The sequence below is a fragment of the Phodopus roborovskii genome, unplaced genomic scaffold, assembly GCF_943737965.1.
Source record: "Phodopus roborovskii unplaced genomic scaffold, PHOROB, whole genome shotgun sequence".
Taxonomy (NCBI): Eukaryota; Metazoa; Chordata; class Mammalia; order Rodentia; family Cricetidae; genus Phodopus; species Phodopus roborovskii.
The window spans coordinates 7,711,463-7,724,988 of record NW_026125295.1 but is presented as its reverse complement, the minus strand read 5'-3'; the positions used below and the strand labels follow the sequence as shown (position 1 = coordinate 7,724,988).

Sequence of the window (13,526 nt, the reverse complement as noted above, 5' to 3'; positions counted from 1 at the left end):
GAGGGCCTAGGTCAGTCCCATGCAGGCTCCCTGGTTGTCGGTTTAGACTCTGTGAGCCCCTGCGAGCCCAGACTAGTTGATTCTGTGGGTTTTCTTGTGGTGTCCCTGACCCTTCTGGCTCCTACAGTCCTTCCTCCCTCTCTTTAGCGGGGTCTCTGAGCTCTGCCTGATGCTTGGCTGTGGGTCTCTGCATCAGTTGCTGGATGAAGCCTCTCTGATGACAGTTGGCCTAGGCACCAACCTATGAGTGTAGCAGAAAATGGTTAGGCATCATTGCATTGACACTTTTTCTCCCGTCATGTTTGGTTCTCTCCTAGGTCTCTGGGCCATCCAGCCTCTGGGTCCTGATGCTCCAGGCAATGTCAGGCGTGTTCTCATTCTCGTGGCATGGGTCTCAGGCTGGACCAGTCACTGGTTGGCCACGCTTAACCCCAGCACATCCCAAAGGCAGGGCAGACTGTAGGTCGAAGGTTATGTTGGTGTTCCAATCCCACAGAAGTCTGTCCTGGTCATAGGAGATGGCCAGTTCATGTCCCCTATTGCTTGGAGTATTCCCTGGGGTCATTCTTGTAGATTCCTGGGAGTTTCCCTTACAACGGGTTTCTACCTGACCCTGGAATGACCCCACTCTCCAGTCATCCCTTTCAGTGCCTACTCCCACTACCACCCGATCCCTCGTCTTCCCCAGCCCAGCCATGAAATCTCTATTTCCCCTTCACAGGGAGGTCCAAGTGCACCCCACCCCTCGAGCTCTCCTTGTTACCTGGCCTGTCTGTGGATTATAGCACGGTTACCCTGTATAGCTATATCCACTTGTGAGTGAGTACACACTATGGTTGTCTTCCTAGGCCTGGGTTAGCTCACTCTGTAACAAGTCTTTCTCTGTCCCACCAGCCAGCTCCCAAATCACGACACAGGCTTAATTATTAGTTATGAAAGCTTGGCCTTAGCTTAGGCTTGTTCCTAACTAGCTCTTATAATGTAAATTAACCCATGTCTATTCATCTACATGCTGCCACGTGGCTTGAGGCTACTACCTCTCCTCCTTGTTCTGTGCCTGGCGTCTCTCTCACGTGCCTGGATTCCTCCTCCTACTTCCTCTCTCTGCCCAGAAGTCCTGCCTATGCCTCCTGCCTAGCTACTGGGCATTCAGTCTTTATTAAATCAATCAAAGCATATATCCTCACACAGCACACAAATGACCCACAGCATTACTCAGAACGGTTTTTCCTGGTTCCATCCCTTTATGTACAAATCTCATGATGTCATTGTTTTTACCAGCTGAGTAATACGCCATTGTGTAAGTGCACAACAATTTTCTCTGTCCATATTCAGTTGTGGGACATCGAGGTTGTTTCCAGGTTAGGAACCCAACTCCACTAAAATCGGGAGCAAGACAAGGATGTCCATTCTTCATATCTATTCAGTACAGTACTCGAAGTTCTAGCTAGAGCAATAGGACAGACAACCAAAGAATCTCAAGGGGATACAAACTGGAAAGAAAGAGGTCAAAGTATCACTATTCACAGATGATATGATGGTTTGCATAAGTGACCCTAAAAATTCTACCAGTGAACTCCTGCATCTGATAAACACCTTTAGTCAAGAGGCTGGATACAAGACCAAAAAAAATAAAAAAATCAGTAGCCCTCTTATATACAAACAATAAATAGGCTGAGAAAGAAATCAGACAAGCAACATCCTTCACAATAGCCATAAATAGTATAAAATATCTTGGTGTAACTAACCAAGCAAGTGAAAGACCTGTATGGCAACAACCTCAAGCCTCTGAAGAAAGAAATGGGAGAAACCATCAGAAGATGGAAAGACCTCCCATGCTCATGGATTGGTAGGATTAACAAAGTTAAAAATTGCCGTCTTACCAAAAGCAATCTACAGATTCAACGCAATCCCCATTAAAATCCCCACACAATTCTTTACAGACTTTGAAAGAACAGCACTCAACTTCATATGGAAAAACAAAAAACAAAACAACAACAACAAAAAAAAAAAAAATCCAGAGTAGCTAAAACAACCGTGTGTCTTATTCTTATGTCACATGCGTTCGTTAGCTGGGAAAGTGACTGAGAAAATGGAAGCCCAAATGGAGCATGGGACAGCCTGTACCAGGTGTCCCTATAGCTCAGGCCATGTTCTAGAAAGTTCCATGTCTTCAATGCCACACTACTCGTGTGAGGTTGGCCCAGTCACCCAGAGAGTTCCTTTCTTCCTTTTCTGTCTGAGCTCTTCCCTCCACACACCGCTTTATTAGGCATCCCACTCTCTCCCACCCAGCCACCATGCACTGAGGAGGGTCTGGTTAGATGGACAGATGCTGATTGCCCTCCACTTCTTGTTTCCAGGCAACCTTCAAAGGCTGGATGGACATTATGTATGCAGCTGTTGATTCCCGAGAGGTGAGTCTCAAATCCTGGTGCTTATAACCTCCCCTCTGCGTGTCCTGCGCCGACTGTGCCAGTGATGAAATTTAAATGGCCTTCCTGCCAGAGGGGTCAGACTTACACAGCTTCCCACAGCCAGCTGTCTCTGCAGCAACATCCAGCCGCTACGTGTTGGGGCACTTGAGTCCAGCTAGCCTACCCCGCAGGCTCCTTGGGCTTCTCAAACATGTCTTTCACTACTGTTGAGAACACCCACAGACGGCTGCATAGCAGTGGTTTTATTAGTTACTTTTCTTGTTGCTCTGACCAAACACCTGACGAGAAGGAGTGTAGAGGAGGGGTCATTCTGGCTTACAGTTCAAAGGGGGCTCAGTCTCTCGTGGCCTGGGAAGCTTGACAAGAGTGGAAGGCAACTGGTCACATTGCAGTCCCAGTCAGGGAGCAGAGTGGGCAGGAAATAATTTACTCTCCCCCCCCCCCAGCCAGACTTTCATTCTTAAAAGTCCCACAGTCTTCCCAACTGGGGCCCAACCTGCGGGAGACATTCCACACTCCAGTCCTAACAGTAATGTTGCTGATGGGTAAGGTCCCTTCCTACCATGTTAGGCACGACTGATGTCCTGCCCGTCCTCCCAGCCCCTGGAGTCCTCTGGAACTCCCACCCTCCTCCGTTTGAAGCCCCTTTCCATTTCATCAGATGATACTCGGTGGCCTCTCCCAGCAGGACAGGGAAGGAACCTTTCTAGGCAACACACATCAGTAGGTCCGAGGAGACAAGCGTTACAGCCTCCCTACTCCTAGGTGGTTCCACTGTGGACTGTGTTCTCCTCAGGGTGGAGCTCCCATGGCCTACAGCAGGCGCCCAGCTAGTGAATAATATCCCTCCATCGGGCTGCTTCTCCCAACTCCTCAGTCCTGCTTTACAGGATGAAGTAGCCGAGTCTTGTCTCATCTCGGGCTTGGCTTTCAGGGAAAACCTAAGACATGCACCTCCTCACCTCTCCTGCTTTGTCTTGACCACAGATTGACTGCCAGCCTCAGTGGGAGGACAACTTGTACATGTACCTATACTTCGTCGTCTTCATCATTTTTGGCGGCTTCTTTACCCTGAATCTCTTCGTTGGGGTCATTATCGACAACTTCAACCAACAGAAAAGAAAGATAAGTGGGGGATCAAGTGTCTCCGCCGTAGCAATGAATCTTGTACTCCCTGTCCCTTGGACAGCTGTGGCCTCGTGGCTAAAAGCCACAGCGCTTCCTGTCTGTGGCGCCAAGCTGGGTTTGGTCCTCGCGATGTCTAGTGCCTGATGCTTCCACTGCTGGGGGAGATATACCCACAGGGTCCCCCAAGGTTTCCTTCCTCCCGTAAAATGACCTCCGTCTTCCCAGCTGCGGCCAGCTGTCACGGATGACTCTTACAAAGTACCGCTAGGGAAAGAAAGGGTTCCAGCGCCTGGGATCAAGGGACTGAGTTAGGACATCTTGCCTCCATGCTCCCCTCGGCTTCGTAGGAACCTAATTCCAGATATTTACTCATATTTATGATATAAAATGGGCTCGTCCCCTCCCAGGGCAGACATTCCCTAATCCTACCTGCAGAGATGAGAAGGCTGGACCGGTCCTCAGGCTTTGGTATCTCTGAGGGAATCTCATCATTGTAATAACATCCGTGTGTCCCTCTCCTCTACCTAGGGGGCCAGGACATCTTCATGACGGAGGAACAGAAGAAGTACTACAACGCCATGAAGAAGCTGGGCTCCAAGAAGCCCCAGAAGCCCATCCCGCGGCCCCTGGTGAGCCCGGCTCCCTGGGTTCTCTTTATCGGGTGGGGCCAGTTTAGGAGTGTGGAAGTGGTGGGGTTCCCGGGCCCCCAAAATGAGAAGTTTAAATGACGCGAACTCAGGTCCGATGGGTGCTTCAAATAAGCCTGTCTGGCGAGTTCTGCGTCTCCCAACAACTGGAGGTCCAACCCTGGCTTTGGAAACAGATGGTGAGATGGAAAGGGTGGTTAGAATTTCTATACCAAGGTGCCGTCCTTGTATGAGCTACTCCAGACTTGAGGAGCACAGGTGTCAGAACATTTGCAGGAGGGAAAGGAAGATTTAGCATCTTCGGCACACTTTATTTGTAAATAATGACTATCAATTTGTTGCTGTTCTGACATCTGTGAAGAAGTCTTGGATCGGGAATAGCAGGAGGTTTCAGACCCAGTAAGGGCGGAAAGTCCCTTCTGGATCCCGTAAGAGGAAGATAACCGGGTTTGGATAAGTCTGAACAACAGTGTGCAAGGCTTCCTGAGGACCTCTCAGGACACAGGCATGCGCACGCGCGCACACACACGCGTGCGCATATGCAGTGTTGAGGAGATAGTACTTACCCCCCCCCAAGCTCAAGGACCAAAACTCAGCCCCCAGAACCATCCCAGCACTGGGGAAGCAAAATCAGGCAGACCCCTGGGGCTCACTGGTCAGTCAGCCTACCTTACTTAGCAAACTCCAGGCTAGGGAGAGACCCTGTTTCAAGACAAGAAGGATGACACTTTAGGACTAACATCTGCGATTGTCCCCTGACCTGTGCTAGGCTGCTGTCTGAATCCGATTCCTGTGTTTGGGCTTCGCTTTAGAATAATCAAGCTTCTGATACTTTCTCTCCTATCTCTGCCCTCCTATCAATCAGCGCATAGGCCACTGGAGCTTCTTTCTCTCCGTGTCCCTGAGATAGGGTGAGCTCAATTTCAAAAAGTGCCCAGTAAATACAAAGGCATGGAGCTAGTGTTGGAATTCCAGGCAACATGGTCAGCGTGGGAAATGAAGGTGGATACCATTGCTTCCAATGAAGTCTTAGCTGGGACCTCACACTCCCCAGTGGCGGCATAGGGTCTCCCGAGAGTGAGGGAGAGGGCCTAGATGCCTGGCTGTGTTCCTGGGATTTTGCACGCCTAATTGACCACGTTGGTGCTCTGAGTGGAGAGGCATGGCTCTTTCTTCTTAATGTGGTCCAAGGCTGGTGAACATTAGCGCTTGTATTCCTGAATCAACACAAACTGAGGCAAGGTTGGAATATTTCAACGGTGCTTTGGAGTCTTGGGGAAACCGTAAGAGCAGTGTCTAGGGAGAGACCATCCATGGCCGTTCCCCGGAGCCCACAGTCCTTGGTCCACCCATGCTTTATCCAGCATTCTTATTTTGATACTGCCAGTGACGTGAGCCTGATCATATGTCCTCCCTGAAGTCTAGAGTCAAGGAGGAAACTCAAGGGGGAAATTCCCACTTTGTCTTAATGTTACTGGATATTTCAGGGTGCAAGTCCAGGGCTCTGGCAGCCCTAACAAGTTGGGTTCTACTTCCCATCCTCAAAGTATCAATTAAAGACACAAATGTGAGTGAGAGCCAGAGAATGGAGATTATTCAACACACACCATACTGGTCAAAGGAGCAAATAAAGAGGTTCTGGATTCTTGGGTCGCACTTCTGGGTCCTGATATGAGCTGTAGGTTTAAGGGAGAGCAAGAGATATGCACAGCCAGGAGGCCCTGTCGAGTGTGGTCCTGCCCATCACTGACTCATCTCCAGTCTGTCCTGCAAGGCGGGCCTGAGCAGCCAGCTGTCAGAACCAGGCTTGAGTGCTTCTCCCAGCGTGAGATGCTCAGGGTATGTTGTGTCAATTATCTGATTGATGGTTAAAAGGAAGGGCTCAGAGGTCTCTTTGGAAAGCCTCACTCCTGCCAGGACAGCTGTATTAACACTCGGGGGCCACCCGGGACCAACTTTCTTTCCATCTGGCATCTGTCTCTGGAATGTTCCACTGATGTGTTTGGGATCCCTAACAGATCAAGGGGAGCATTGGCAGAGGAGTTTTGCCCCCACCCCAGGTGTGTGGGTGCTTCTAATGGTAGAGCTAATTAACAGTACCACAAAGGGATTCCCCAAACCATACATGCACCCTACCCTTGCCTCTGGTAAAGTTCACACTCTAAACTGTGTCTCATCCATAGAAAAAGCAAAAGGTTCCTCAGGAATGGGTGATTTTATTCTGTAATGTTCTCTCATAAAAATCACTGAAAGCAGGTTTCACATACTCCACATTTTAAGAAAATAATATACTCCGGGCTGTCACGTTACCCTTCACCCTCCATCGTCGCTGAGCACACAGAGGGTGACCCAAGATGTGAGCCCCGCCCACAGGCTGAGCCCAGAACAGCCAAACATTGGAATGTCTAACCCCAATCTGAGGCTTGCTTGGTTTAGTTAGAAGTCATGTAACCATGAATGGGCCTCTGTTTGTTTTCTCTGTATCCATGGAGACAGGGAGGGTCTTAGTGGCCCAGCAAAGCCCCTCCCATCCCATAGCCAACAGCCAAGCAGAAGAGCCAGGTCCTCTCGGGTCTGATTCTCAGCTCTACCCTAGCAGGGTAGCAAACCCTCCTGCAATGTGAAGCAGCAGTAGGGACCAGCATGGTAGCACTTCCCTCTACCCACTTAGAGGCTTCCGGAAGCATCCTGGTAGAACACACACACACACACACACACACACACACCTGGTGACCACATGTGTGGGACCCTGGACACAATATTCATTGGATGAGTGCCTCTGTACAGAATTACTCAAGCTAGTCGGGTGGCTGTCAGATGCTGGGGCGTGGTTAACTCACAGCTGTGCGTTCAATCTTCCATCCACTCGGCATCATAAGGGCCTACTCCATGACAGGCAGTAGAATCTGAACTGTAGGCAAGATGGAAACAGTTACTGCCCTGTAGGCAAGATGGAAACAGTTACTGCCCTCAGAGAGGTTGCAGTTTGGTGACAGGGGCAAATAATTGTCAAAACTACACAGGCCAACTCACTGGCTGGAGAGATGGCAGCAGGGGAAAGATCGGGGTGAGAAGCCAAGGTTGCCCAAGATTGGGGTCTGAAGAACTCTCGTAACTAGGAGCTGGGTGCGGGGCGGGGGGGGGGTTGTTGGGGCAGGCTGGGCTGATGCCTCCCTTCCTTTCTCAGAATAAGTACCAGGGCTTCGTGTTCGACATCGTGACCAGGCAAGCTTTTGACATCGCCATCATGGTCCTCATTTGCCTCAATATGGTCACCATGATGGTGGAGACAGACGACCAGAGTGAGGAGAAGACAAAGATCCTGGGCAGGATCAACCAGTTCTTCGTGGCCGTCTTCACGGGCGAGTGCGTGATGAAGATGTTTGCCCTACGCCAATACTACTTCACCAATGGCTGGAATGTGTTCGACTTCATCGTGGTGATCCTGTCCATTGGGAGTAAGCGCAACCGTGCCCGGAGGTGTGGGGGGGGGGGGGGGGGGGACTCGTGCCTGCCTGGGGTTGCTCGTTCTTCCCAGGAGACAGCTAGCTCACTTTAAAAGTCTGTGTGTGGTGTCTCTGTGTGTGTGTATATGAGAGCTCACTTTTAAAAGTCTGTGTGTGTGTGTGTGTGTGTGTGTACACGTGCGCGCGCACACGCACGCATGCATGCATGTATGCCATGATGTACGTGTGAAGGTCAGGTGTGAAGGTCAGAGGACTCCTATGGTGTCAGCCCTCACCTTCCACCTTGTTTGATCCACAGTCCCTTACTGTCCTCGGCTCCATACACCGAGCCAGCTGGCCCAAAGCGTCTAGGGATTCTCCTGTGTCCGCCTCCCGTCTTGCTGTAAGCTCAACTTTTCAGAAATGTCCCGAGATGTGCTCTTAACTGTGTCTAGGTTATTCTAAATCCAGTCAAGCTGACCGTGAAGGCTGTCACATTGTCCCTGGACTAGTGGTTTAACTGATGCTTGACTCTTGACAGAACACATCCTAACACACCAACTTCTTATTGAACCATAAATGTGTTTTTGTCAGTTATATTCTGGCCTGCCTACCTCTGGTGTCAGAGCTGTGGGTTTAATTTTCCATTGATTTGCTATCAAAAGCTAATGGCTTCTAAATACAACTGACAGAAATTCTTCACCCACCCTACCTTGGTGGCAAAACAGAGGCTTGGGTTGCATTTATCTGTTTGCGGTTTTAATCTGGCTTTGCTTTATCCTGGTATTGCTGCTGGATTGCTGTTGGGTTTTCTAAAATGGGTTTATTGAGTTAAGATTGGCATTCCAATAAAACACTACATGTACTCAACACACACAACTTGTTAGGCTTTGTATATCCGTGAAAGCGTTAGCACCATCAGCACCAGAAACATACCCGTTGTCCCTGAACATCTTCTCCCTTCTAATTAATCAGTTCATTGCTTAGTTAGCACTGAGATACACCCATCAGCTGGTGTGACGTTGCATGCCTGTAATACAAGCATGCTGAGGCACTGAGGCAGGAGGAATATTGTGAAGCTGAGATCAGCCTGGGCTATCGTGAGTTCAAGGCCAGCCTCGCTATAGAATGAGACTTCCTCAGAAAATCAAGGAGACAGCAAGAGAAGGGATCTATGGAGATCTCTCTCTGTGACTTATGTGACTTAGCTCAACAGGAGTTTTTGCTGTCGGTTGGCTAGTGAGTTTTGATTTTCATTTGTTTGTTTGATTGGAAAGGACATTTTTATGAGAGCTTGCTTGTCTGGCTGCCCATATCAACGATACAGAAAGACCACATGTGTTATGGCCCTGTGATGAAGGCTTCTAATTAGCAGTTCCTGGTTCCTACATAGCGGCCGCATTCACTGGGCAGGAATCCCCTGAGGATGAAGACGGGAGCCTCCTGGAGAGAGAACTTGTCTGTCTTATTTCTTCTCCTCTCATTCTTCCTTCCAACCAGAAAGACGTTTACTGTTGCGAGCGTGCACTCTCTTTCTCTTCTGATCAATACTGGGGGAACCGAAGATGCATGCATGACACACATGATCTCATATTAGATGTCATAGGTGCATACATGATGCATACATGATCTCATATTAGATGTCATAGGTGCATACATGATCTCATATTAGATGTCATAAGTGCATACATGATGCATACATGATCTCATATTAGATGTCATAGGTGCATACATGATCTCATATTAGATGTCATAGGTGCATACATGATCTCATATTAGATGTCATAGGTGCATACATGATCTCATATTAGATGTCATAGGTGCATACATGATGCATACATGATCTCATATTAGATGTCATAGGTGCATACATGATCTCATATTAGATGTCATAGGTGCATACATGATGCATACATGATCTCATATTAGATGTCATAGGTGCATACATGATCTCATATTAGATGTCATAGGTGCATACATGATCTCATATTAGATGTCATAGGTGCATACATGATGCATACATGATCTCATATTAGATGTCATAGGTGCATACATGATCTCATATTAGATGTCATAGGTGCATACATGATCTCATATTAGATGTCATAGGTGCATACATGATCTCGTATTAGATGTCATAGGTGCATACATGATGCATACATGATCTCGTATTAGATGTCATAGGTGCATACATGATGCATACATGATCTCATATTAGATGTCATAGGTGCATACAGGATCTCGTATTAGATGTCATATATGCATTCTTCATCTCTCTTCCCTTCTCATGGTTAGGATTAGGGGACATGGCTGACCCTGAAAACCCTGTCTCCAGACCCTAACATAGAGTTCAAGTACAGCTGGGAATGAAAGAGATAAATTAAAACCATTGTAGAGACAGCTGGCCATTCAGAACCATTCTTGTTTCTCTGTCAGCGAGTTGCCCAACTCCTAGTCCTCCTTATAATTACTGTGAGTTCCATACAATTATCTGTGGGACCATGTGCCAGGAACTGAGTCAATCTTCACAGTAGGAGACGGGGAGATGAATCATAGGGGGTCCTGGTCTACCCGGAGCACAGAGCCAGGATGGGGAAATGGGTATGGTGGGCTGTGTCATGTTGGAAGCAAAGCATTGTGGGCATGTGGAATAGACTGCAGTCACTTCCAGCTGAACTTGGCTGTGGAAGAGAGATGGTTGTTTATTATTATGATTAGCACATATTAATTGAATAAATCAATGGGATTCACTGTGCTATTCCCACACATGCATGAATGGTGTGTTGAAGAAGACTGGTTTTAACCATAAATACTGGCTAGTAAGATATTCTGGGTGGGGAGAAAGCTAAGAACATAGTAGAAAGGTCAAAATACAACCCGAGGGAGGGATGGTTACCACAGTGGACACTTACTGACAAGGGGGTGAGGCTCAAGGCCCAGGCTCTATACTGGGAGAAGAGGAGGACATGTGATCACAGCTAACTTAACCGCAGCTCATGGTCTGGGGCACTAATTAGATCATTTTCTACCCTGCTTCACAGGTCTCATTTTTTCTGCAATCCTTAAGTCACTTGAAAGTTACTTCTCCCCAACGCTCTTCCGGGTCATCCGTCTGGCCAGAATCGGCCGCATCCTCAGGCTGATCCGAGCAGCCAAGGGGATCCGCACCCTGCTCTTCGCCCTCATGATGTCCCTGCCCGCCCTCTTCAACATCGGCCTCCTGCTCTTCCTGGTCATGTTCATCTACTCCATCTTTGGCATGGCCAGCTTCGCTAATGTCGTGGAGGAGGCTGGCATCGACGACATGTTCAACTTCAAAACCTTCGGCAATAGCATGCTGTGCCTTTTCCAGATCACCACGTCAGCCGGCTGGGATGGCCTCCTCAGCCCCATCCTCAACACGGGGCCCCCATACTGTGACCCCAATATGAGCAACAATAGTGCTTCCCGAGGGAACTGTGGGAGCCCAGCGGTGGGCATCGTCTTCTTCACCACCTACATCATCATCTCCTTCCTCATCGTGGTCAACATGTACATCGCCGTGATTCTGGAGAACTTCAATGTGGCCACAGAAGAGAGCACAGAGCCCCTGAGCGAGGACGACTTCGACATGTTCTATGAGATCTGGGAGAAGTTCGACCCAGAGGCCACGCAGTTCATTGCCTTTTCTGCCCTCTCGGACTTTGCAGACACACTCTCTGGCCCTCTTAGAATCCCAAAACCCAATCAGAATATATTGATCCAGATGGACCTGCCATTGGTCCCTGGAGACAAGATCCACTGTTTGGACATCCTTTTTGCCTTCACAAAGAACGTCTTGGGAGAATCTGGAGAGCTGGATTCTCTGAAGACGAACATGGAAGAGAAATTCATGGCAACTAATCTTTCCAAAGCATCCTACGAACCAATAGCAACCACCCTCCGGTGGAAGCAGGAAGACATCTCGGCCACTGTCATTCAGAAGGCCTATCGGAACTATGTGTTGCAGCGCTCCTTGACGCTCTCCAACCCCCTGAGTGTGCCCAGGGCTGAGGAGGATGAAATGTCACTCCCTGGTGAAGGCTTTGTTACATTCATGGCAAACGACATCAGTGGGATCCCAGACAAATCAGAAACTGCTTCTGCCATTTCGTTCCCCCCATCCTATGATAGCGTCACCAGGGGCCTGAGTGACAGGGTCAACATTAGCACATCCAGCTCGATGCAAAATGAAGATGAAGCCACCAGGAAGGAGGGGAACAGCCCTAGACCTCAGTGAAGACACTCCAGCATGCCTGGGGCAGGCTCAAATGTCTTTCTCTCTCTCTGGAGGTGGCACTCAGGCTCAGTAATGCATGCCACTGGTCACTGTGTCAGAGCTGAATGGGGACATCCTTGAGAAAGCCCCCACGCCAATAGGAATCAAAAGGCAAGAATACATCTCCACTTTGACCTCTCTTCCTAATTTCCGGAAAATGTCACTGCTCCGTTTATTGTGGTTGTGACTAGAGATGTGATTTACCACGACCACCTTCTCAGAACCAGAACATGTAGGGACACGGGGCAAGGACACTTCAGATGGTCTCAGGTGGATGGCACTGCTAATTAGGGTTCGCATGGCTGCATGCTCACCTAGGCTGGACGACACTTGTGAGACGGCCATTAAAGTAAATATTTTTAAAGGTATGGAAAGAGTAATGTGTGTGTGTGTGTGTGTGTGTGTGTGTGTGCACATGTGTGAATGCTTGTGTATGCACATGTACATGTGCACTTGGAGGTCAGAGGTCAATCTCTGATGTCATTCCCCGGGGATCCACCTACCTCTGCATCCATCCCTGCTCTGAGATTACAGGGGTACTCTCCGTATGCCTGCCTTTCTTACACAGGTCATAGGGGTCAAATCCAAGTCCCTGTGCTTGTTTACAAATTGAGACATCTCCTGGTCCTCTAGCATTGACCTTAAAGTGTCATTTATGACTTTTCTTAGCTGTATGATACCAACACGAACCATGAGATGCTTCTCCGTCACTCTCGGGGCTCCTGATGACTTGGAGTCAGAACCTGAAGATGGCTGTGGCCAGAGGGAGCGCTGTCCTAGGATCTGGAGAGCCCACTTCTAATTTTTAAGTGTTTTTTTAAATATACATATATATATGGGGGGGATATGTACATGTGAGTATAGGTGCAGAGGCCAGAGAGGGTATTGGGTCCCTGCATCTGGAGTTACAGATGTTTGCAGATGTTTGTGAGCTGCCTGATGTGGTTGCTGGGAACCAAACTCAAGTCCCCGAAAGACCAGTCAGTGCTCTTAACGATGGAGCCATCTCCCCGGCCCTCTCCATGATTGCCTAGCTAGCCATGGCTAAGACCTTCCCCCGTGAGCCTCCATGTATCCACTTGTAAAGTCTGTAGAAGGAGACAGACCAGACGCTTCGTACGGCTCGCAGACATTAGGCTGAAATCTCAGTGGTGCTGACCCATCAGGTGGGGAAGGCGGCGTTGCATGTCCTCGCCTCCCCTCTAGCAGGTGGGCCAAGGCAGATTTAGATCGCATTCCAGGTTCAGTTTTATGTCTCACAATAGAAATCATTGTCCCATGGGGCCAGGACTCCATAATTAGTATGATTAAAAGCAAATAGCTATTTTGAGGGGAAAAAATCTGGTAGATAAAAGATTGTGGCCAGTAGGTTTTATCCACCCAACAGATATTTTTATGTTCCTATCATACGGCAACTGTTTCTCCAAGAACAAGAGATGAAATGAGTGAAGGCCCGTAGATGAATTGGAGTTCGCACGGTGTGCATCCTGGTTAGTTTTTATTGTCAATTTGACCCAATCGAGAGTACTGGAGAAGAGGAAGCCTCAACCGAGAGATTGCCCAGATCATA

General features: G+C 48.7%; 1 protein-coding gene across 1 annotated transcript in view; it reads left to right on the top strand.

Annotated features, from left to right (window-relative positions):
- Positions 1-11,917, top strand: part of Scn10a (sodium voltage-gated channel alpha subunit 10) — a 90,740-nt gene extending 78,823 nt beyond the window's left edge. The window contains exons 23-27 of the mRNA XM_051202346.1: positions 2,364-2,417; positions 3,426-3,563; positions 4,091-4,195; positions 7,401-7,671; positions 10,701-11,917. Coding sequence (XP_051058303.1) covers positions 2,364-2,417; positions 3,426-3,563; positions 4,091-4,195; positions 7,401-7,671; positions 10,701-11,917 — 1,785 coding nt within the window. The remainder of the gene's footprint in view (positions 1-2,363; positions 2,418-3,425; positions 3,564-4,090; positions 4,196-7,400; positions 7,672-10,700) is intronic.
- Positions 11,918-13,526: the final 1,609 nt, after the last annotated feature.